At 46.8% G+C, this 26,147-nt stretch overlaps 1 protein-coding gene across 1 annotated transcript; it reads right to left on the reverse strand.

The window, feature by feature from the left end:
* Positions 1-15,390: 15,390 nt before the first annotated feature.
* RPL34 (ribosomal protein L34) lies at positions 15,391-25,921 on the reverse strand. The gene is made up of 5 exons (XM_044301978.1): positions 25,861-25,921; positions 24,875-24,948; positions 24,703-24,802; positions 23,228-23,331; positions 15,391-15,518 (listed from the first exon to the last, which is right to left on the reverse strand). The coding sequence occupies exons 2-5, from the start codon at positions 24,937-24,939 to the stop codon at positions 15,434-15,436; spliced, it is 354 nt and encodes a 117-aa protein (XP_044157913.1). The 5' UTR covers positions 24,940-24,948; positions 25,861-25,921; the 3' UTR covers positions 15,391-15,433.
* Positions 25,922-26,147: the final 226 nt, after the last annotated feature.

Consider the following 26,147-nt stretch of genomic DNA (forward strand, 5'->3'; position numbering starts at 1 on the left):
CTTCAAGGCCTGTCTTTGGAGGTGGCAGGATTGAAGGCGTCTGTCCTCCAACAACAGCAGCAAATGCAGCAGACCGCAAGCCCAGCGGTTGCTATGGGTAACCAGGTTGTTACAGAACCCAAGGTTGTTCTTCCTGACAGATTTTCTGGGGGAAGGGACAAATTTGTGACGTTCCGTGAGGCCTGCAAATTATATTTTAAGCTGCGCCCTTACTCCTCAGGTAATGAAGAACAGCGGGTGGGGATTGTTATTTCCCTGCTTCAGGGGGACCCGCAATCCTGGGCGTTCTCGTTACCCCCTGGTTCCCAGGCTCTCCGGTCAGTGGAGGGATTTTTTGGGGCTTTGGGTCTCATATATGATGACCCTGGCTGAGTAGAAGTTACGGAGACTCCTACAGGGTGATCGGCCAGCAGAGGAATATTGCTCAGAGTTCCGTAGGTGGGCTACGGATACTCAGTGGAACGACCCGGCTCTCAGGAGTCAGTTCTGCTCTGGGTTATCTGAAAGGGTTAAGGATGCGCTGGCGCTGTATGAGACCCCCCTTTCCCTTGATGCTGTTATGTCCCTCTCTATCAGAATAGATAGACGTCTTAGGGAGAGATCGAAAATTCCTGAGCAATTGGTAACCTCTCCCAAGCAGCAGTTAGTCTGTACTGACTTAGATGAGCCTATGCAGCTAGGAGGAACTTCTCGTCAGGTCCGTCCTCCTGAGGTTCGCCGTAGGTGGGGGGCTTGTTTTTTCTGTGGGGGGAGGGGTCATTTCATTAATGTCTGTCCCTCCTTTCTCAAAAACAAAAGACCGTCGGAAAACTACTAACCCCAGGCTGTGCGGAGGATGTCAGCCGGGGGGTATACGTTTCCTCCATACGAACATCTCAATTTGTGTTGCCAGCGGTTATTGTTTTTGGTGTTAAGACGGAGTCTATTTCTTTTTTTCTAGACAGTGGAGCAGGGGTAAATTTGATAGATGCCCATTTTGCCCGCACTATGGGTTTGTCTCTCTGTATGCTGCAGAGACCTATTCCCATATTCGCTATTGATTCTGCTCCTCTGTCTCAGAGAAACCTCACTCACATTGTCCATAACTTACACCTTCGGGTAGGGGACCACCATAATGAGTGTCTTTCATGTTACGTTCTTGAGGGCCTTCCCTCTCCTGTGGTATTGGGTCTTCCCTGGTTGGTAGCACACAATCCAGTGGTGGATTGGCAGGCCAGGGAGATATTGGAGTGGAGTGAGCATTGCAGAGAGAATTGCTTAAATAACAATTGCTTAATCGCCTCCATAGCTTCCCTACCTACATTTATTTCGGACTTAGAGGACGTTTTTCCTGAAAAGGGTTGTCAGAAGCTACCACCTCATCATCCTTATGATTGCCCGGTTATCCTGATTCCCGGTGCAAAATTACCCAAGTCCAGGTTGTATAATCTTTCGGGTCCCGAGAGACAAGCCATGAAAGATTATATCTCCGAGAGTCTGGCTAAGGGACACATCAGACCCTCTTCTTCACCCGTGGCTGCAGGGTTTTTCTTTGTTAAAAAAAAAGATGGGGGCCTGCGTCCTTGCTTGGATTTCCGTGAGTTAAACCGGATAACCATCCGAGACCCATACCCTCTTCCTCTCATTCCTGACCTTTTTAATCAGATTGCGGGTGCTAGGTGGTTCTCCAAACTTGATCTTAGGGGGGCCTACAATCTGATTCGTATCAAGGAAGGGGATGAGTGGAAGACAGCTTTTAACACCCCTGAGGGGCATTATGAAAATTTAGTCATGCCTTTCGGCCTGACCAATGCTCCTGCTGTCTTCCAACATTTCGTTAATGATATGTTTAGTCATCTCATCGGCAGGTTTGTAGTCATATACCTAGATGATATCTTAATTTATTCGGCGGATCTGAAAACACATGAAGTACATGTCAGGCAAGTACTGCAGGTCCTACGGACGAATAAATTATATGCGAAAATTGAAAAATGTGTCTTCGCCGTTCAGGAAATACAGTTCCTGGGATATCTATTATCTGCTTCAGGTTTCCGTATGGATCCTAGGAAGGTCCAGGCAATTTTAGATTGGGATCTTCCTGAGAACCTTAAAGCTCTACAACGGTTTTTGGGTTTCGCAAATTTCTATAGAAAGTTCATTAAAAATTATTCAGTGATCGTTAAACCCCTTACTGACATGACTAGGAAGGGGACTGATTTTTCTAAATGGTCTGACGCCGCTAAAATTGCATTTTCCTCTCTAAAAGAGAGATTTACCTCGGCACCTGTTCTAATTCAACCTGATGTCTCCCAGCCTTTTATTGTTGAAGTAGATGCGTCAGAGGTGGGAGTGGGGGCTGTATTGTCTCAGGGTCCGTCTCCTGGCAAATGGCGTCCTTGCGCTTTCTTTTCCAAAAAGTTATCTACTGCAAAAAAGAACTATGATATTGGAAATAGGGAACTGTTGGCGATTAAACTGGCGTTTGAAGAGTGGCGTCACTTCTTAGAGGGAGCAATCCACCCCGTCACGGTGATTACGGATCACAAAAACCTTCTGTACCTAGAATCGGCTAAGCGTCTCACCCCTAGACAAGCTAGGTGGTCGCTATTCTTTACCAGATTTAACTTTGTAATCACCTATCGTCCTGGGGCAAAAAATACCAAGGCAGACGCATTATCTCGTAGTTTCCCTGGAGGGGGTAATGTTAGTGATCCGGTACCTATTTTACAAAGAGGAGTGGTTGTCTCTGCTGTACACTCTGTTCTAGAGGGAAAGGTGTTAGAGGCCCAGGGGGACGCCCCGGCCTCTTGCCCCTCAGAGAAATTGTTTGTACCGTTACACCTGCGTCTTGAATTATTAAAGGAACATCATAATTCGGCACTTGCTGGGCACCCGGGTAGTAAAGCAACCTTGGAGCTATTGTCTCGTCGTTTTTGGTGGCCAAGGTTGCGTCAGGATGTAATGGATTTCGTGTCAACTTGTGCACGCGCGAAAGTCTCTCATACACGTCCAGCAGGGTCTTTATTGCCACTTTTCATCCCCAATAGGCCATGGACACATCTGTCAATGGATTTCATCACTGACTTACCGTTGTCTGCGGGTAAAACAGTTATCTTGGTAGTAGTAGACAGGTTTAGCAAAATGGTACACTTTATTGCGCTACTCGCACTTCCTAATGCTAAGACTCTTGCTAAGGTGTTTATCAGTGAAATCGTGAAGCTTCACGGGGTCCCTTCCGATGTGGTTTCGGATCGGGGAACCCAGTTTATTTCTAAGTTTTGGAAAGCTTTTTGTTCCCGTTTGGGGGTACACTTGTCCTTTTCCTCAGCTTTCCATCCTCAGTCGAATGGACAGACTGAGCGTACCAACCAAAACCTAGAAACATATTTAAGGTGTTTTGTGTCTGAAAACCAAGAGGTGTGGTCATCATATTTACCGTTAGCCGAGTTTGCCATAAATAATCGCTGTCAGGAATCCACTGGCAAGTCACCATTTCTTGGTGCATACGGTTTTCATCCCCAATTTTGTACTTTCAAAGAGGGGGGGTCTTCTGGGGTTCCCGAAGAGGAACGGTATTTTTCATCTCTTTCATCGGTATGGCAGAAGGTGCAAGCTAACTTGAAAAATATGAGTGGTAAATATAAATGCATGACCGATAAGAAACGGTCGCCAGGTCCGGACCTAGGAGTGAATGACTATGTGTGGTTGTCTACTAGGAATATTAAGTTGAAGGTTCCCTCTTGGAAACTGGGCCCTAGGTTCATTGGTCCTTATAAAATAGTAGCCGTCATTAACCCTGTGGCTCTTCGCCTGGAGCTACCTCAGACTTTTAAGATCCATAACGTCTTCCATAAGTCGTTACTCAAGAAGTATGTTCCACCTCTAGAACCATCACCGCTGCCACCTCCTCCTGTTATTGTGGATGGTAATCTGGAGTTTCAAATATCCAGAATTGTTGATTCTCGTCGGGTCCGCCGCTCTCTTCAGTATCTGGTGCATTGGAGGGGTTACGGTCCCGAGGAAAGAATGTGGGTTCCAGCGTCAGAGGTAAACGCCAACAGGTTAATTCAGGCTTTCCATGCCGCTCATCCTGAGAGACCTGGTCCTGAGTGTCCGGAGGCCCCTCGTGAAAGGGGGGGTACTGTCACGAGGGTGTCAAGAGCCACGTCTGACTCCGTTATACCCGGGGTCAGGAAGTCGCAGCGGGTGGCTGCGCGCTCTATGTCTAAAGATCACGTTGTTTCTTAGTGATTGTTTTCTGTGTTTGCCTTGCAATCCTTTTTGTCTCACTCAGGGATCCGTAGCTTCTCCTCCTCAGCTGTTTCTTGTCTGCCACTCCCAACCTCCTTATATTCTCCTCTCACACTTCTCTAGTTGCCAGTTATAGAGCTTCCTGCCTGGACTTCTATACTGACCCACTGGAGCTGTGAATCCTGGTTGTTGTTCCAGAGTGCTACCCTCCGGATCCCTGTTGGGCTTTTTGTTGTCTCCTGTTGTCGCCCACCTGGGATTATATGTTGAGTCTGTATTGTCTGTCCTCCCCTTGGTGTTTTCCTTTAGAGCTAGTGGTGCGGACTAGTGTTCCCACCGCCCTGTTCACTATCTAGGGCTCATCTTAGGGAAAGCCAGGGTTTTAGGCACGTGATCGGCGTACGGGTGAGGAACCCGTCTAGGGACGTCAGGGCAGCCAGGTGCCAGCCGCAAGGTGAGTCAGGGGTCACCACCTTCCCACTCACTTGGGCAGGGCCTTCCTCTTTCCCTCCCTCTGTGTCACGTATGTGATAGTCACGCCGATCGTGATAGTAGGTGTCCTTAATTTGGGCTATCTTTTCTGTTACATTGTCCTTCAGACTCCAATCTTTTTCTTTGTACACTTCTATCACTTAGGGCTGTTTCACACGAGCGGATGCAGTAACATGACTGATAATGCTCCGTGCCTCTCTGTGACCTCTTTACTACGAAATCACAGTGAGATAAAGTTGTCATTGTGATTTCGTAGTAAAGAGATCACAGAGAGGCACAGAGCATTATCAATTATGTTACTGCTCCGTGCTTCTGCTGTCCGCATTGGGTCTTGGCTGTCATTCACGCAGCGGATGTCACGCACAACAGCCGCTCGTGTGAAACAGCCCTTACGCTTTGTGTCTCACTCGCCTCCACTTTCATTCAGCCGGCCTATTTTTTTTATTCACTTGTGCCTTATATCATGCCGCTGAGCATCTTGTACTGTTATAATGTACCTCTAAGTTGAGTCCGGGTACCAGCTGACAAATTTCATGTGGACTCCTTGCAGAATGTTTTTTCTGTCTCAGATTGCGACATGTACTAATCATGTCCAATATTGCTATGCCTGAACGATACACCTCAGAATTATACATTACTTAAAGGGAATCTGTCACCTATTCTGACCATATAAAACCGTTAACATAGCAATGTGCAAACCAAATTACCCACATATGTCTTCTTTCTTTTATTCAACTTTTCATTCTTATTAAAAAGCAATTTTTCTGATATGCAAATGAAGTCTCAAGGTGTCCAAAAGGGCGTTATTACTCTGCTCTAGTGCCCAGTAACGCCCCCCCCCCCTCCCCCTGCAGTGCGCAGCCGGCCTCCTAAGAAATAAATGTCCTCCCTCATACTTGCCGAACAGCGCCGCCCCCTGCCCAGTACGTCATTTAATTTATTCATCTCAGCTTCATTTGCATATGTATCAAATCGGTTTTTATACACAAAAGCACACAGAGCTATGGGGACTGGATATTGCGGATGTGCTAGCGGCGATCTAGCAACCCATGTCCTCAGCTCTATACACAAAATCCCGGTGACAGGTTCCCTTTAAGGCTACTTTCACACTTGCGGCAGGACGGATCCGACAGGCTGTTCACCATGTCGGATCCGTCCTGCCGCTATTTCGCCGGACCGCCGCTCCGTCCCCATTGACTATAATGGGGACGGGGGCGGAGCTCCGGTGCAGCACGGCAAAAGCCGCCGGACTAAAAAGTCCTGCATGTCCGACTTTTCAGTCCGGCGGCTTTCGCTGTGCACCGGAGCTCCGCCCCCATTATAGTCAATGGGGACAGAGCGGCTGTCTGGGGGCACGGCGAACTAGCGGAAGGAAGGATCCGACATTGTGAACAGCCTGTCGGATCTGTCCTGCCGCAAGTGTGAAAGTAGCCTAACCCCACTCTAATATATTCCTATCACTCTGCAGTAACATGGTGGGGTCCCCTGCTTAAATAAATGAATCAGGATAGCAGCACTAATATTGTATCAGGTCCGTATATTAGGAATCTGAATTTTTTTCTTATGTATACAAATCAATATTTTTAGAGTTTTCTCGTTAGAGCCTGATGAAGGGTCTTTCTTGTATGACCCAAAACGTTGCTTAATTATGACCGGCTGAATAATAATTTAAAAAGTCACTGATTTCATGAGCATAAACAGAGTGCGGTCTCTGTAAAAATTTTAGTTCGAGTTCCTGAGGTGGAGCTGGAAATAAACTTGGACGTGCACCCGGAAGTGGCCAAACTATAGGTGTCTGTGCTGTGACCCGGCTAACTAAGACACATGAGGGGTTAGGTCATGTGGTATTTTTTATAGAGCAGGTTGTTACGGACACAGCGATACCTAATATGTTAAATGTAAAAAAATATATAAAAGTTAAACACAAAAGCATTTTTGAACAAAAAAAAAATATATATATAAAAAAAATCATGTTTTAGTGTCTCCAAAGTCCGAGAGCCATATTTCTTTTGGGCGATTGTCTTAGGTAGGGGCTCATTTTTTGCGTGATGAGGTGACTGTTAGATTGGTACTATTTTGGGTGTTGCACTTTTTGTGATGTAAGGTGACAAAATAATTTAGCATTTTTTTTTTTTTTTTACGGTGTTCACCTGAGAGGTTAGGTCATACGGATGCTGCGATACCCAATGTCTACTTTTCTTTTTTCCCTATTTTTTGTAAAAAAAAATATTTTACTTTATTTTGGGAAAAATATGCTTTTTTTTTAACTTGAAACTAAATTTTTATGTAAAACTAATTTTTTTGTCCTACTCTGGGACTTGACCTTTTTGGGGTCTAATCCCCTTTACAATACTTCTGTTTTGTGATGCATTGGCTGTAAGTGTACATCATTACCAGTGTGATACACTTACAGCAATCCAGAGGGCTGGATCTCACGGAAGGCAGCCACGATGCCTAAGGAAGGCATCGGGCTGCCTTCCCTGCCATCGGGTGCTTGTCACAGCAGCACGGGGACCCGAAGGGGAGGGAGCTCCCTACCTCCACACACCCCATGGTCAGCGCTGACCGTGGCATAGTGAGGGTTAATGTGCCGGCATCAGTGTTTTTAGCGATGCCGACGCATACAGCCGGTCCCCTGCACCCGCCCGATCAGCACTCCATAATACTACAGCGCTGGTCGGGAAGTCACTTCCTGCAGCGCCATACAATTACGACGCTGGTTGGGAAGGGGTTAAACCCTATGACAGCTGTGGAAAATTACCAGCTTCTCAAAGACCTAACAGTCTCCTCATTCATTAACCCTTTCCACAGAGCCATGTAAATACAGTGATAATGAACAGGATATAAAGTGATATATCACAACATAAAATGCAGGTACACCGTATTAAACAATATAAGGCTACTTTCACACTAGCGTTCGTCGGTCCGCTCGTGAGCTCCGTTTGAAGGAGCTCACGAGCGGACCCGAACGCAGCCGTCCAGCCCTGATGCAGTCTGAATGGAGCGGATCCGCTCAGACTGCATCAGTCTGGCGGCATTCAGCCTCCGCTCCGCTCGCCTCCGCACGGACAGGCGGACAGCTGAACGCTGCTTGCAGCGTTCGGGTGTCCGCCTGGCCGTGCGGAGGCGTGCGGATCCGTCCAGACTTACAATGTAAGTCAATGGGGACGGATCCGTTTGAAGATGCCACAATATGGCTCAATCTTCAGGCGGATCCGTCCCCCATTGACTTTACATTGAAAGTCTGGACGGATCCGTACGAGGCTATTTTCACACTTAGCTGTTATATGCTAAAAATAATGCAGACGGATCCGTTCTGAACGGAGCCTCCGTCTGCATTATTATGATCGGATCCGTTCAGAACGGATCCGATCGAACGCTAGTGTGAAAGTAGCCTAAGTTAACCCTTTCAAGAGAAATAAAGTAAGAAGTTTTAACTTTGCATAGGGAATTAGGGAAATGTCAAAGTACTCTAGGGCACTACTGTGTGGGAGACCCTGCTGGTTGCATCGCCTTTCTCCACAGGTAGCCAATAGCGGACTCTGGCAGGGGAAGTTGCGTCCAGCCAGACATGTTCCAGAATGCAGAATGACATGGCAGCCATGCTTATAACACAAGGACAGATAAGCGTTCACAACGGAATACTCATATAGGGTGGCTCTCCATTCTGGCTTCTAGATATTGGAGGGGCTGAGTGGCACAAAAGCAAAAAAAAAATAGCAATCCTGGCATTGCCGTTTTGTTTTATTGCATTCACGACGTGGAATATTTCTAGAGTTCAGGTCATTACGGATGTGGCGATACGCAGTATGTCGACGTTTTTTTTCACCTTTTTTTATCTAAACTTTTTTTACCTCAAAAGGAGATTCTGATGAGATTGTTTCCTCCATTCCAGAATATACTGTAATACTTATGTAGTGGCGTTTTATGCTGTCAGTGGAAAACTGTCAGGCAATCTATTAGGCCGTGTAATAGGCATAGACAGAGGGCAGACATGGGGGCCTTCATTAACCGCTTACCGCACACCTAACGCCGAAAGGCGTCATTGCTGCGGCGCTCTCAGGCTACACTAACGCCGATTGGCGTCATCTCACGTGAGCCGAGATTTCCTGTGAACGCGCGCGCGCGCGCACACAGGAGCGCGCGTTCACAGGATCGCGTGGTGCACAACTTCATCTACAGCCTGCGGCCGCGATCATTGGCTGGCAGGCTGTGGATTTTTTAATCGACCAATGAAATGGTTATGTCAGACACTATTTTGAAAATAGCGTCTGATATAACTGCTACCTGCTCCTCTGGTGGTCCCTTTTGCTTGGATCGACCACCAGAGGACACAGGCAGCTCTGTAAGTAGCACCAAATCACCACACTACACATTAGATATTACCCTGTCATTTATTAACCCCTTATTTAGCACCTGATTACCCATATTAGACTCCCTGATCACCCCCTTATCCACCCCCCTGTCATTGATCACCCCCCCCCTGTAAGGGTCCCTCATCCCTGCTAGGTAGTTTAGCGTCCAGCCCACCACACCGCTGTCGCTAATCAGCACTAGTACTATATAGTATCTGTAAGTGATCAATACTGATCGCAATCAGATCTATATAAGTACATTAGGGTCACCTTAGGCTCTACAAAAAACGCAGTGTTCGCCTGATCAGGCCTGATCTTGTGCGCACACTTGCGTTCAGTCCGCCCCACCGCAGTGAGAATTTTTTTTTTCAGATCACTGCAAAAACACAGTAAAATCGCTGCGCCGCTATAAAAGATCACTTTTGAGCTTTTTGGATCTTTAATAGCGATCGCAGCTTTACTTCGCAAGCACTCCTTTTTACTAGGTAGGTTTGCTCTTTTTCCTGGGTAGTCTCAGAGGAATACCCCCTAAATTTAGTGAACCCAAAATGTCAAACAAGGGGTATTCCGCTGAAGAGGCCTACAGGATTCTGGCTGTTATGGATGAAAGCTATGGGGATGCCTCACCCGCTGAATCCAGTGGTTCAGAATATGAACCTGTAGACAGCAGTGGCACTCTAACCGCTAGCGAAGATGACGAGGTAGAGGTCCCTGCTACGGTCAGGCGTACCCGATCCCATGTCAGAGTTCTGCATACCCCGCATGATGATCCTCATTTGCAGCAGAGTGGTGCTAGCGCTGATCTTGTTTATGGTGCGGCATACACCAGCAGCGCAGCACACCCTGGACCTTCTAACAGCACTGCCGTATTCCCTGGTGAAGTGGCGAGCACCGGAAGGGCAGTTCCAACTGGTATGGTGGCACGTGCAATAACTCCCCTGTCGCAGCCACCGCGTTCACAGGCCCGTAGAACCCCTAGTCTCCCAGAGGTGCTGGCAAATCCTAATTGGCAAGCCCCTGCTTCTGCCGCACCCGTATTGCCCCCTTTCACCGCCCAGTCTGGAGTTTGCGTGGAGACGGCTCATTTAGGATCGGCCCTTCAGTTTTTTGAGCTGTTCTTCACAGCGGATCTCTATGACCTAGTTGTGGCAGAAACCAACCGCTACGCCACACAGTTTATTACCGCCAATCCAGAAAGCTTCTATGCCCAGCCTTTCCAGTGGAAACCAGTCACAGTTTCAGAGTTTACATTTTTTGGGGCCTTCTCCTCAGCATGGGTCTAACTAAAAAAAAAAAATGGATTGCGGTCATATTGGTCTAAAGACCCAATACATTACATGCCCATGTTCTCTGCTGCAATGTCTAGGGCGCGTTTTGAGGCCATCATGTGCTTTATGCATTTCGCTGACAATAGCACCTGTCATCCAAGAGGCCACCCTGCTTATGACCGGCTCCATAAAATTCGGCCCCTCAGACCATTTGTCATCCAGATTTGCAGATGCGTATACCCCTAATCAAAACATCTGCATAGATGAATCACTAGTACATTTTACCAGGCGCCTTGGCATAAAACAGTACATCCCCAGCAAGCGCACCCGGTATGGGGTCAAACTGTATAAGCTCTGTGAAAGGGCCATAGGCTATACATATCGTTTTAGGGTCTATGAGGGGAAAAGACTGGAGCCGGTCGGATGTCCTGACTACCTGGGGAGCAGTGGCAAGATTGTCTGGGACTTGGTGTCACCCTTACTCCACAAGGGGTACCACTTATACGTGGACAATTTTTACTCAAGCGTGGCCCTCTTTCGGCACTTACATCTAGTCGGAATTCAATGCTGTGGCACCGCGCGACCTAGTCGCCGGGGCTTCCCCCAACGGCTCGTTAGTACCCGACTTGCACGGGGAGGGGGGGCGAGGGCTGCCTTGTGTGACCAAGAACTGCTTGCGGTGAAGTGGAGGGACAAGAGGGACGTTTACCTTCTGTCCACCATTGGAGTCATTGTGAAACCCCTCTCTGTCCACAACTATAACCTTCACATGGGAGGGGTGGACTTCAATGACCAGATGTTGGCTCCCTATTTAGTTTCCCGACACACCAGACGCTGGTATAAGAAGGTGTCTGTTTATTTAATTCAATTGGCGATGTATAATAGTTTTGTTCTCTACAGTAAGGCTGGGAGAACAGGATCCTTCCTAAAATTCCAGGAAGAGATCATTTCGGAACTCCTGTATCCAGTAGGGTCCGTGCCCCAAGTCCCTGATTTAGTAAGCGGGCTACATGGCAGACACTTCCAGTCTGTCTATCCTGGTACCCCAACTCAACGTTCCCTAAGAAAAAAGATGTTGTGTCTGTAGCAGGGGTGGAATAAGGCGTGACACCACTTTTTTTGTCCTGACCAGCCTGCCCTATGCATAGGGGAGTGTTTCCGCAAGTTCCACACTCAGGTACACTATTAGCGTAGGGATTGCGTACACAGACAGGCACACAGGGGTCTTAGGGCCCTTTCACACAGAGCTGCCACAAACCTCTCCTTTCACCTGGGACAAAGTGCATAATGTACTTCGCCACATCTCTGGGCGATTTGCACATTGTCCCATGGGGAAGGAGAGGTTTGTCCTATAAAAAGGACAAAAAAAAAAAAAAAAAAAAAAAAAAAATAAAAATCAACAGTAAGGGTACTTTCACACTTGCGTTTTTCTTTTCCGGCATAGAGTTACGTCACAGGGGCTCTATACCGGAAAATAACTGATCAGGCATATCCCCATGCATTCTGAATGGAGAGTAATCCGTTCAGTTTGCATCAGGATGTCTTCAGTTCAGTCGTTTTGACTGATCAGGCAAAAGAGAAAACCGTAGCATACTACAGTTTTATCTCCGGCGAAAAAAACTGAAGACTTGCCTGAATGCCGGATCCGGCATTTTTTCCATAGGAATGTATTAGTGCCGGATCCGGCATTCAAAATACCGGAATGCCGGATCCGTCCTTCCGGTCTGCGCATGCGCAGACCTTTAAAAATGAAAAAAAAAATAATAAATCTGTTTTGCCTGATGACACCAGAAAAACGGATCTGGTATTGCAATGCATTTTTCTGACTGATCAGGATCCTGATCAGTCTGAAAAATGCCTGATCAGTCAGAAAAAATGACATCCGTTTGCGCACAGTTTGCCTGATCAGGCAGTCAGTTCAGGCAACGGAACTGCCTGCCGGAATCAAGCAACGCAAGTGTGAAAGTACCCTAAGCAAAAAAGTTATTGTTCTGTTTAAAAAGTTTATAAAAGTCAATGTTCTCCAAAGTTAATGTTAATAAATTTATTGCGTTGCGGCCTTCTAGGTGGACCAAGCGGTCAAGCAGCTGCAGCACTGATGTGCATTCTGACAGAAGCATTGCCCTGCTGTCAGATTACACAAAAGTCGGTGTATGCGGCGCAATGGAGAAATCGGGTTTGCCAGGGCATACGAGCTGAGTGGGTATGGATGTTGGGCAGAGCTCCTATGTCCTGGCAGACGCCTTTCCCCTCTTTTTGGCAGAGATTTTTTCATCCACATTGATCTATGTGAATGAAGAAATCTGTGCAGTTCATTTTTTCTTTCAGCCCAGAGGCTGAACGAAAAAAAAAAAAAAGAAAAATCTCATTACCTGTATGCTCAATATAAGGAGAATAGCAGAAACTCCTAATGCTGGCCATACATGTAATGATTGCGGAGACCCTCAAATGCCAGGGCAGTACAAACACCCCATTTTGGAAAGAAGACACCCCAAGGTATTCGCTGAGGGGCATATTGAGTCCATGAAAGATTGAAATTTTTGTCCCAAGTTAGCGGAAAGGGAGACTTTGTGAGAAAAAACAATCAATTTCTGCTAACTTGTGCCAAAAAAAAAATAAAAAAATTCTATGAACTAGCCATGCCCCTCATTGAATACCTTGGAGTGTCTTTCCAAAATGGGGTCACATGTGGGGTATTTATACTGCCCTGGCCCTAAATCCGAAGTCTGGGATCCAAATGTCTAAAAATGCCCTCCTAAAAGGAATGTGGGCCCCTTTGCACATCTAGGCTGCAAAAAAGTGTCACACATGTGGTATCGCCGTACTCAGGAGAAGTTGGGGGAATGTGTTTTGGGGTGTCATTTTAGATATACCCATGCTGGGTGAGATAAATATCTTGGTCAAATGCCAACTTTGTATAAAAAAATAAAAATAAAAAAGAGAAAAGTTGTCTTTTGCCAAGATATTTCTTTCACCCAGCATGGGTATATGTAAAAAGACACCCCAAAACACATTGCCCAATATCATGTGACACTTTTTGCAGCCTAGGTGGGCAAATGGGCCCACATTCCAAAGAGCACCTTTCTGATTTCACAGGCCATTTTTTACAGATTTTGATTTCAAACTACTTTGCACGCACTAGGGCCCCTAAAATGCCAGGGCAGTATAACTACCCCACAAGTGACCCCATTTTGGAAAGAAGACACCCCAAGGTATTTTCGTGATGGGGATAGTGAGTTCATGGAAGTTTTTATTTTTTGTCAAGTTAGTGGAATATGAGACTTTGTAAGGAAAAAATAAATAAAATTTCATTATTTTCCGCTAACTTGACAAAAAATAAAAAGTTCTATGAACTTACTATGCCCATCAGCGAATACCTTAGGGTGTCTACTTTCCGAAATGGGGTCATTTGTGGGGTTTTTCTACTGTCTGGGCATTGTAGAACCTCAGGAAACATGACAGGTGCTCAGAAAGTCAGAGCTGCTTCAAAAAGCGGGATTTACATTTTTTGTACCATAGTTTGTAAACGCTTCAACTTTTACCCAAAACTTTTTTTTTTTTAATCAAAGACATGTAGAACAATAAATTTAGAGAAAAATCTATATATAGACGTCGTTTAAAAAAAAAAAAAAAAAAAAAAAAAATTTACAACTGAAAGTGAAAAATGTCATTTTTTTGCAAAAATTTCGTTAAATTTCGATTAATAACAAAAAAAGTTAAAATGTCAGCAGCAATGAAATACCAGCAAATGAAAGCTTTATTAGTGAGAAGAAAAGGAGGTAAAATTCATTTGGGTGGTAAGTTGCATGACCGAGCAATAAACCGCTAAAGTTGTGGAGTGCCGATTTGTAAAAAAGGGCCTGGTCACTAGGGGGGTATAAACCTGTGGTCCTTAAGTGGCTAAACCCCAGCAACCATGTAAAGCCATCAACAGCATGCTATTGCATTTACAGTGGGCTGATGGGTGACAAGGAGCCCCCTCCCTCAAACTATTTAGATGTTGCGGTTGCCATTGACAGCAGCATCTAAGTGGGTTAACTGGCCATTAGAGGAGGGGCCTGGCTCTCAAACAGCTGGGCACCCATTCCACCTGGCACAGGAACCCTGTGGGGGTAAACCTGCAGCGCCATAAAAAGCATATGTGCAGGTTTAAAGGGAGTCTGTCACCACATTTTAGCATGTTAGACCGTTAAAATAGGGTTATGTGATCCACCCAGAACATAAAAACGGTACCTTTGTTGTAGAAAACAGACTTTTCTTTTTGCCGAAAATGAACTTGTAAGATTATGTTCTGAGCCCTCAAGTGCCCAGGGCGGTCTCTCAATCCTCGGAGCCCCAGGCAGCACCTCCTAAACGGCTCATAACCCCGCCCTCCGTGCGCCCGTTTACTCCCCTCCCCTGTCCTTTTCCACTGTGGCTGTGCGGTCTAAATCGTAGCGGGCGCATGCGCAATGCAATGCCCGCTCCTGGCAGGGCATCGCAATACCTACTGCGCATGCGCCCGCTACGATTTGGACCGCACAGCAGCAGTGGAAAAGGATAGGGGAGGGGAGTAAACGGGCGGGCAGAGGCGCACGGAGGGCAGGGTTATGAGCCGTTTAGGAGGTGCTGCCTGGGGCTCCGAGGATTGAGAGACCGCCCTGGGCACTTGAGAAGGCTCAGAACACAATCTTATAAGTTCATTTTCGGCAAAAAGAAAAGTCTGTTTTCTACAACAAAGGTACAGTTTTTATGTTCTGGGTGGATCACATAACCCTATTTTAACGGTCTAACATGCTAAAATGTGGTGACAGACTCCCTTTAACGGCCCTTTAGTGACCTTTGGAAAAATACAAGCAGTCAGCAATTGGTTAATAGGGCATATGAACAGGAGTTGTGTTTATGACAAGTTCTTTATTATGTTGGGGTAAATTGATTTATAAACCACCCAAAACTAAATAAGTTCCCCCACCAAGAGCAGCACCCACAAGTGCTGCAGTCAGAGATCCCTATGCTCCCACAGATCTGTGGGCAGAAGACTCGTCAGAAAAAAACAGACAAAAGAACAAATTACAAGAGAGACATTTATTGTGATGTGATCATAGGATGTTACTTCGCTTTCTGGCTCTGTGCTTGAGCTTTCAGCACTTTCACAACAATCTTCTGCTCCTCGATGAGGAATGCCCGCTTAATTCTGCAAAGAAAAATAAAGAGTGGGTTCAACACCAGTAGCATACACAGTGTCATCCTGACAACAGATACACACAAACCACAAAGGTTCTATCACAAGGAAGCGGTCACAGACATTCTAACACTGAGGTACCAGGCCCCCGCTATCGCAGCGCAGGCAAATTCCTCAACATGGCACAAAGCCTCTTGAAGGACAAGAGGCTTCTGCATCCCAAGACTCATTACTTTATTTTTCATCCTACAGAGCTGTGCGGCGGCTTTATCTTTGCAGTTTCATTAATACCATATTGGGGTACATAACATTTTATTCCTTATTCCATAAACAGCAATTTTTTTATGGCTTTCACTTTGCAGGATTTTATTTTAATAAAACTCCTTTCATTATATTAGTCCCACAAAGGGACTCTGACATGCGATCTTCTGATTGCTTCTATAATACACTGTACTAATCCGCAGCAACCTGAAATCTCACTTGCATGGTGCCTACACCTGACCTCCCACTAAACCATTTGTATGCAGCATCTGATATAGCACTTCTGCTGATCTGGGCCATTGGAGCCTGGCTTTTATATTAGAACTGGACCCATAGCGCTTATTCTACACCACTGTAAATAGGCGGTGGTCTAGAATAAAGCCTAATAATAATGAATGCTGCAAAATCAAAGTATCAGTGGTCATTAAAGGGGTTGTCAGTTATTTTTTTGTTCTATGTTCCTAACTAGGCAAATATAACAACTTTACAATTAACTCACTTTATCTGCGGTGCCTGGTGTATCAGATTTGACTGAGGGTCACATGACCTGTGATGTCAGCTTCTCTCCCTGCTCTGATAAAGTTTGTTTACCAAAGGAGATGCCACTGTGCTTCACCCCCCTTCAATGCCAGGCTGTCTGCTCTCTCCTAGGATTCTTAACCCCTTCAGCTGCACAGACTGGGTAGCTGCAGGCAGTGACAATTCTGGGCACAGGAGCTGACCGACTAGAGAGCATTGCACAAGAAGGTAGGGGGAAGATCCTGTGTGTATTAGCAGTGTCATTATACAGGTGGGACTTTTAGTCCTACACATACATGCTGCTGATTCTCCCAGCAGGCAGACAAGTCACTCAGGGCAGCTCTTGTATCCACTCCGGCGGAGGGGCAGAGGTTGTTGTTATTGCAAGTAAACAAGGGACAGAAGAGAACCAGGGAAATGAGGAAATATATATATTTTTTTGCATAAAACTTGCTTAGTTAGATATTGCTGCCAATCAGATTTTCAGTGCCATATATTTTTTTTCCCCATAACTCAGACAACCCCTTTAAGGGGTAAAAAAAAAAAAAGTTACCTCCATATATAAAAAATTGTCTCAAGAAACCAGTAGATTAAAACCAGCGCAAAACAAATCTGTAATATAGCTAAGCAAAGGATCAGTGCACCAAAGAAGGGCGTTTGCTGCATGATGATCCGTCTGTTAAAATGCACTACCCAGTTGTACCTCACCAACTACTGGGGAGCGCTTTTCCAGTGAGACCAGATGCACGGTCTGAGCAGCACCGCTTTAAAAGTTTTTTTTTTAAGACTTTACTAGTGATGACCTATCATCTGGATAGGTCATCAGTATCTGATCAGTGACCTCCACCAATCAGCTGTTTGAGAAGGCACCTTCACTGATAACGCTTGCTGCCTTCTCTCAGCTTTTCCGAGGCCGTGTGATGTCACTCATTGGTCACATGGCCTATAGATCAGATCTATAGAAGTGAGTGGGATGCCAGACCCCCACTAATCACCTATGCTGAGGATAGGTCAGTTGTAAAATCTCAGAAAACCCTTTTAAAGCAAGGTCATATCAAATTTCTGCCTGTGGCATCATAAACAGCATCCAGCTGGGACAGCTACTGGCCCTCAGAATCAGAATCAAAGTATCGAGGGTATAGCACTGCTTTCATGTGTTTCAGTTCGTTGCTTGCAACATACATCTTAAAACCAATATTCCATAGAAAGCGCATAGATGAAAGTGCTGTGCTATTGTCATACCAGGGATGCTCAACCTGCAGCCATCCAGCTGTTGTAAAACTACAACTGCCACGATGCTCTTCTGTAGGCAGTCAGGGAATGATGGAGTTGTAGTTTTGCAACAGCTGAAGGGCCTCAGGTTCAGAGTGCCTGTCATATACTTATCGGTTCAGAAAGTCCAGCTCTGAACGCAAGTCCGTATGAGGAGGTAGGAAGTCAGTGTGCCAAGACCCTCGACAGCTGCATCTAAACTGCAAGCTTTATTTAACCCCTTAGGGTTCAGGCAGTCCAATGTAACTATCCAGTACGTTTCCCTGCATTAGCAAGGTTTTCATCCGTTCATCTTCTCCCTCTGCAGTAAGGGCTCTGGTGAAGGGATGGCTTTAGGAACAACTGAATAAAGGGCATTCTGTTTAAGCCTTTTTTGTAGGGCAGAATATCCCTGTTCATGAATGGAGCAGGGTTGGGTGGAGTTTTTTTTATAATTGTGGGTGTGGATTTTCAGGTTTATTTCCATTACTTGGATAGGCTATTTAAATCCACAGGACTGAGACTGCACAGGCTTGAGAAAGGGGGCGCCGTCAAGCATCTGGGCACACTGACTTCCTACCGCTCGTGTGGACTCGTTTTCTGAACCGATAAGTATGACAATAGCACAGCACTTTCATCTATGCACTTTCTATGGAACATTGGTTTTAAGCAATGAATCGAAATACAACTGAAAGTGGCCCGTGTCGTTTGTTGTCGAGGTACCACTAGGCGCTTTCACCTGTATATCGACACTGTCATCCATCTACTGCAGTGTTTCCCAACCAGTGTGCCTCCAGCTGTTGCAAAACTACAACTCCCAGCATGCCCGCACAACCAAAGGCTGTCCGGGCATGCTGGGAGTTGTAGTTTTGCAACAGCTGGAGGCACACTGGTTGGGAAATACTGATCTACTGTGCAGTGACACTGGACAGATAAACTGGTAAGACCTTAGGCTACTTTCACACCAGCGGCAGGACGGATCCGACAGGCTGTTCACCCTGTTGGATGCGTCCTACCGCTATTTCGCCGTGCCGCCGCTCCGTCCCCATTGACTATAATGGGGACAGGGGCGGAGCCCTGGAGCAGCACGGCAGTGATAGGCCGCCGGACTAAAAGTACTGCATGTCCGACTTTAGTCCAGCGGCATCTTACCGCGCACTGCCGTTCTGCACCGGAGCTCCGCCCCCTCCCTATTATAGTCAAAGGGGATGGAGCGGCAGTCCGGCAAAATAGCGGCAGGACGGATCCGACAGGATGAACAGCCTGTCTGATCCCTCCTGCCGCTAGTGTGAAAGTACCCTTACCTGGCAGACCCCGTGCTGCCGCTCAGGTTCTCCTAGCCAGTCTCTGACCAATGCTGAACCAGAGTGATTAGAGTTGTTGCAATACCACATTTTTTATTCGATTTCGATACCATAAAAGAGTATTGCGATACTCTATACCACGCGGAAAAAAAAAATAAACCAAAAAAAGCCACGTGCAAAAATAAAATAAAAAATCGCGCAGATTTATTTTTTCCTGTTACGGCATTCACCGCATAGATTTTTTTAAATATTTTAATAGTTTGGACTTTTCTGACGTGGCGATGTTTATTTGTTTATAGATTTTATATGTGAAATTGGGAAAGGGGGTGATTTATACTTAATATTTTGGTGGGTTTTTATTTTTTTACACTTTTTATTTAATAACTTCCCCCTTAGGGGCTAGAACCTGGGATCTTCTAATCCCTTGTCCTATTCACCCTAATAGACCTCTATTAAGGTGAATAGGACTTCACACTCTCCCTGCTGCCCTGGGCTTTGTGCACACAGCAGCAGGGAGATTACCATGGTAACCGATCGGAGCCCCAGGATTACACTGCTGGGGCTCCGATCAGAAGCTGCCACTGCACTACCAATGAAGGAGGTGAGGGGACCCTGTGGCCACTGCCACCAATAATTTTAATACTGTGGGGTTGAGAGGGGCGGGCACACTGTGCCAACAATGATTTTAATGGGGTGGGGGAGGGAGCACTGCCCCACCAATGATAATTAACCCTAATACAGGAGGCGGGTACTGGCAGCCGCACCTGAGGGGTTAACTGCCGCTGATCGCAGCTCCTGTCAGAGGTAGGGTGCCGGCTATGCGATTCTGCTGCCGGCACCTGCCTCCTGTATTATGTGTTAAAGTCTGGACCCATATAAAGTCGTCTTTAAGTAGCAGGCTACACAGAGCAGCGCCCAGAGATGTCCCAGCACTTACTATTATTCCTGGGCGCCGCTCCGTTCACCCCATATGCTAATTACTATCGGAGCAATGGGGAGGAGACATCAGCTTCTCTCCTGGGCGTTCCTTCTCGCTGCCACTGGACAGCGCTACAGCCAAGGAGAAGGAACGCCCACTAGAGAAGCTGATGTCTCCTCCCCATTGTTCCGATAGTAATTAGCATACGGAGCAGGAGACAGTAATGGGGCACAGCGGGCGAACGGAGCGGCGTGCAGGAATAATAGTAAGTGCTGGGACATCTCTGGGCGCCGCTCTGTGTAGCCTGCTGCTTAAAGTCTCTACCCAGGAAAAGTCCCATCATGCGCCCACCCCTCTCCTCATTGGTGGCAACAGCGGCACAGGGGGAAGGAGAGACCGCTTCCTTCTTCCCTGTGCTGCTGAGAGAACATGAGCGCACTGACAGCAGCGCGCTCATGTTCAGATACTAGACTGCGCTGCCCAGTATCGAAAAAATGGAAATCCCGGTATCGATACAGGGACAAAAGTATCTAAATTTCGATACCCGCAACAACCCTAAGAGTGATAAGTAGTTGCCCGGCAGATCCTATCATTTCTTTCTTGGAGGCTGATCCTGAGGGCAGTCTTTATTAATTCTTTGCAGCTAGGAGTTATCAAATAACTTTAAATGTTTAGGACCTCTAAGACATCTAACAACCATGGGAGTCATTTAAAAAGTGGTGAAGTAAGGGGACTTTCACACTAGCAGCACGGACCTCCAGCAGGCTGTTCCGTCGGGTGAACAGCCGCTAGTGACCGTGTGCCCCGGGACTGCCGCTCCATCCCCATTGACTATAATGGGGGCGGGGGCAGAGTTCTGGCGGTGGCACAGCGAGAGGCTGCCGGGATAAAACTACAACATGTCCGACATTTATTCCGGCAGCCTCTCGCCGTGCCCCCGCCCATTATAGTCAATGGGGACAGAGCGGCAGTCTGAGGGCACACGGTCACTAGCGGCAGGACGGATCTGACAGGCTGTTCACTCGACGGAACAGCCTGTCTACTGTGGATGTTGGGCCGCCCGTGGCACTATTGTCCGCTCTCATAAGATCATATGAGTGCGGACAATAACCCTGCGGGCGGCCCGATGCGCACAGCATCATTGTAATCTATGATGCTGTGTACTCCCGTGCGCACGATGTATGCCGCTCCGGGACATATGACCGTGTGCAAGAGGCCCAAATCGGATGTAGAAAATAATAAAGACATGCCTGCCAGCCCGTCCCCTTCCACTTTTTTTTAAACCTGCCGTGAGTGGGGAAGTGATTGGCAGGGGTGTGGGATGTTGGACGCCAACGATTTAGACAATGATAGCCTATCCTGAAGATAGGCCATCACTTTTTAAATGCTATGACCACCTTTACTGATTTTGGACTAAATAGCATTTTTTCCTTTGGTCTGTCTGACAAATTCTCTGTAAAACAGAAGTCAAGCCAGTACAGATGCTACTCTGAAGCAGAGTCTGTGCCCTTGGTCTGCTAATGGTAGTGGCAGTGCAGGCAGGAAATTGTCAGGCCCCGTCAATGTAGCGCAAGGTGCACGCTTCTTAACATGCAGCTACGCTATGCCCCCCCACATGTCCTGCTGGTGAGAAATCTATTCGCTTATCTCTAAAGAAAACCTCCTCTATGCCACACTCACTGAGGGCAGCATAGTGTAGTGCAGGGATCAGCAACCTCCAGCTGTGCTGAAACCACAACTCCCAGAATCCTTCTTTCACTTCTGTGGGAGTTTCAGAAACCGCCAAGTATGTGTACATGCTAGGAGTTGTAGTTTCACAGCAGCTGGAGTGCTGAAGGTTGCCGATCTCTGGTGTAGTGACAGAACGCCTACTACCAGTGGTGTCACTATTGTGGTGGCATTCAGTACTTTTAGAGTACTGACGTGCTGAAGCCAGTGTTTAGAGGAGTCTGATGCAGCGCTTGCCCTCCCCTCGTGAGAATTTGGGTAATAACTTCATAAGTTAATTTGTACTGTAAAACATTTCCCAAACTCTGGTTCGGTTCCAAGTGGTACAGCACAAATTTCTGAAGTTATTATGCAAAGTCTCATGAGACTTTGCGAAGCAGTAACTTCGGCTAATATATTCTAATACTATAGGGAGCGCTCGCTCCGTACAGTATTGGAACAAAGTTTTATGTGAATAGACTTTGGATGTTTCATCCGAAGTCAATTCGCTCATCCCTAATGAACATCTCCATAAACTACACTGCCGTGTGCTTATACCCTTAAAGCCAACTCATATGGGAACTGTTCACAATGATGCATTAGCCAGTAGGCCCACAAACCAGAGATCATGCACACAGGAGGTGTGGCACGCAGAGACAGCGCTACACTGATCCATAGTATGGTCACAACATGAGCCTGGATACCAAGCGTCTGAATCAAAACAACCCATTGTACCACCCCTACAGAACAGCAATGAATCCGCATAGATCTGCACAGACGGATCCGTTCAGATAATACAACCACATGCATCTATTCAGAACGGATCAGTTTGTATTATCTTTAACATAGCCAAAACAGATCCATCTTGAACACCACTGAAAGTCAATGAAGGACAGATCCGTTTTCTATTGTGCCAGAAAACTGATCCATCCTTGCACACAATGTAAGTCAATGGGGGTGGATCCGTTTTCTATGACAATCGAAAACGGATCCGTCCTGCACGGACTTTCAATGGTGTTCAAGACAGATCCGTCTTGGCTATGTTAAAGATAATACAAACGGATCCGTTCTTAATGGATGCAGATGGTTGTCTTATTTGAACGGATCCGTCTGTGCAGTTCCATGACACTCAGTTTTGGCTCAGTTTAGTCAGGCGGACAGCAAAACGCTTCAGGCAGCGTTTTGGTGTCCGCCTCCAAAGCTGAATGGAGACTGAACGAACGCAAACTGATGCATTCTGAGTGGATCCCTTTCCATTCAAAATGCATTAGAACAAAAAAAATAAAAAAAAAGCCATCCCCAGACTCCTCCTGGTAAATAGGACCATACGAAGTGACACAACAGTAGCAAACCCAAAGAGCGAAGACTGGTTAACCCCTTCTTATCAGGTACACCCCCATACATGGTTCCCACAACTGATGAAGACTCTCTAGGCCACACAGGTACCACATATTTTATGGATTGGGTTTTCAAGACATTTCCATACGGCAGGCAAAAAAAAACAGTTTCAAAAGTAGATGTCTGACGTCAAAGCAAAAAATGAAATCTGAAGCAAAACCTCTTACACTTGTGGCCTTACCCATATGGCGGCATTAATAGTTGTACCATATTAACCCATACATACCATTACCCATATGGCAGCATTAATGGTTGTACCATATTAACCCATACATACAATTTTTCCCCTGAGCGGTAAGTCACAAAACCAAAGGGGACATACAATGCAGCAAATACACGTGGATCACGTCAAGCAGCCTCACCTGTCACGAACACATTTTGCACACATAGAGCCGCCATAAGCTCTGCTGACGTGCTTCTTAGTCTTTGACAGCCTCATGAGCACTTTGGGTCTAACTGCTCGGATCTGTAAAAATACAAGCAAATTGATCCTTTTATTACAATCAGCCAAATAAACGGGATTTATCCAGTGCATGTATAACGCTCACACACATTATTACGACCACCAGCTAATATCCACAGTAACCGCCATGTGCTGCACTGACAGCAGCTAGACAGGCTGGGAGTGACTCAGTAAGGTCCCGGTAGGTGGTCACAGGTATGTGGCGCCATGCTGACTGCAGTACGTCCCACAGCTTCTGGAGTATACATGGTGGAAGATCCATAGAGCGAATACAAAGAAAGAGGTGGTCCCACAGATGCTTAATTGGGTTCAAGTCCAGGGAATTAGGGGGTCAGGGTAGTATTTTGATGTCTTGGTCATGCATTTCTAGCCATGTGATGCATTGTCTTACTGAAAGATCCCATTGCCTCAGGTAAGACAATCAGCAGGTGCTGGTCCAACCTATGTGACCATCACTGTTGCACAGTACAAGTGGTCCGAAGAGCATACAGGAGAACTGGCACGAGGGTGCATTTCAATGCCACCATTCACCTCTCAAGAGTGACAGCACACTGTCCTGTGCAGCAGTGCCAGACAAGGGGCAACACTTTACAAAATCTCACCAGATACAATGGGGAGGGAGGGGGGAACTTGATCCACAGGTCAGTTTACGCTGTGGAGTTCACCTTTGCAAATTGTACTATGAAATCTGCAGCAACATTCCAGATACATTGTGGATGTCCCACAGAAAATCCCTCCGGTGTGGATGTAGTCTTTAAAACTGAAACTGTATAAAAGAAAAACGCAATTACGCTCCCCTTTAAATGTTGCACTACTCTGGTCTCTCCAACAATAACACAATCACGTGACCGTTGCAGCTAGTCACAAGTGGAACTAGAGATCGGCCACTTGAAAGATGAATGGAAAGGCAGGACATTTAAAGGGTAGATGAGGACTGGTTTTCTCTCCCACCATTGCTTTTTAAAAGGTGGTGGCCCATCTCAGGCATATCACTAGGATGTGCCATCAATGTCACGCACAGCCGTCCTGCATGCATTTCTATGGGAGTTAGCTTGGCTACATTTAGAAGTCCCATAGGAACGAACGGGAAGCACACCGCGCAAGCGCTGACACTTCTATGAGGATGACGCAAATAGCCAAGCCAGTGCTTAGCCATTTTTAGGAGTCCCATAGAAATGAATGGAAGGTGGCCACACATGCGCATTTCGCAGGCTCCGTTCTACAGATAGGTCTGCACCTATCAGGCACTGGTAACATGTTCTAGCGACATGCCACCAATGTTTGACACGGGCAAACCCTTTTCATGACCTGTACTGTATCATACACACTTAACGCCCAGCAGGCGCTTTTACGGAATCTATATGGCACACTTACACCACGGAGTCTTCCAGGGCAGATGCCACATGCCGATTTGGGGGCTTTGCCAACCTTCTTTGTGTACAGGTAAACAATTCTGTTTCCTGGTGTTCGGGACCTAGACACAAGAAAATGCGTGAAATTCTGCACACAACGCGATAAAGCATCGGCTTCCATCACAGCTACTTACAGACGGGTCTTGTTGGAGGCCGTGTTGTAGGACAGCCTACGACGGTATGTCAGGCGCTGAACCATTCTTTATATCTACAGGGGATGGAAGACATGGTCAAGCATTACTTAAAGAGCCTCTGTCAGCATGATCAACCCCATCACTGGGGCACACTTCTCATTTCGGCCTGTTTTTAGAAGAAAAAGTATTCAGGTGTATTTCACTCAGTCTTTCTTTTGCCAAGTGTTTATTACAAGTTACAGCAGTTCATGAGTTAGTTCTAAAGCAGTGTTTCCCAACCAGTGTGCCTCCAGCTGTTGCAAAACTACAACTCCCAGCATGCCTGCACTGCCAAAGGCTGTCCAGGCATGCTGGGAGTTGTAGTTTTGCAACAGCTGGAGGCACGCTGGTTGGGAAACACTGTTCTAAAGAAGTAGGTACAAATTATACATGTCACACACCAGAGGGCTGGTCGGAGTACTTGGAGCACCACTACTGCTATGGCCCTCAGAGTGCTGGGACCCGACTCTCCCCTCGGCCATGGAAGGACTTCATTGTTTACATCAAGCAGTCTACCAGAGACATCTCGCTCATGTGAACAGGACCAGCTACTAAAGGGTTACCAGAGACAGAGCACTACCACCCCAGCATACTGCCCCCCAGATCCATGTTCACACGGCAGTAGTCATGACTCTGCATCACACCGGTCCCCGGGGCAGACACATATAAAAGTGCTGGAAACCCACCATTTACAGCCCAGCTCATGGGGGTCAGCACTGCAAGTCCACGTGAGCAGTGACAGGACGGGCACACACCGGAGAGCACCCGGCCTGCGGCCCAGAACAGCCCGGCCTCCGCTACCTGCCCGCTCCTTACAATATAGCCATGTCCGGCTGCCAACATGTCCCCCTGCCGCCACCGCGGCCTCTGCCAGCTTGTCATATATAACCCGGAGCAGGATGGAGAAGGATTCAATGCAGCAGCATAACCCACAAGAGCGGCCATACCTGGTGCCGCCGTCACCGGAAGAGAAAGGAAGGAGGGCAGGAAGGAGCCGAGTGGAGGAATGACTGCTGGCCACGCCCACTCTGCCTTCACAGCCGCCGTACCCACACCGGAAATGGCTACGGGGGCGCGGAGGGGACATTTCTGTAGTCAGTTATCACGGAGCAGAGGCTGTCATGCAGACCTGTCATATGCGGGAACCACATTAGGGTCTATTCACACGTCCGTTTTTCATTTCCTGATCTGTTCCGTTTTTTGCTGAACAGATCTTATTGTGTGGCCGCCGTAC

Source organism: Bufo gargarizans, chromosome 1, assembly GCF_014858855.1.
Source record: "Bufo gargarizans isolate SCDJY-AF-19 chromosome 1, ASM1485885v1, whole genome shotgun sequence".
Classification (NCBI taxonomy): domain Eukaryota; kingdom Metazoa; phylum Chordata; class Amphibia; order Anura; family Bufonidae; genus Bufo; species Bufo gargarizans.

What these genes read in the sequence shown, in the direction of transcription:
- RPL34 (XM_044301978.1), bottom strand. Translation starts at nt 24,939, where the DNA reads ATGGTTCAGCGCCTGACATACCGTCGTAGGCTGTCCTACAACACGGCC. An exon ending in GCCTCCAACAAGACCCGTCT is followed by an intron (nt 24,803 to 24,874) that starts GTAAGTAGCTGT and finishes TCTTGTGTCTAG; the next exon opens with GTCCCGAACACCAGGAAACA. An exon ending in GCAAAATGTGTTCGTGACAG is followed by an intron (nt 15,519 to 23,227) that starts GTGAGGCTGCTT and finishes TTTTCTTTGCAG; the next exon opens with AATTAAGCGGGCATTCCTCA.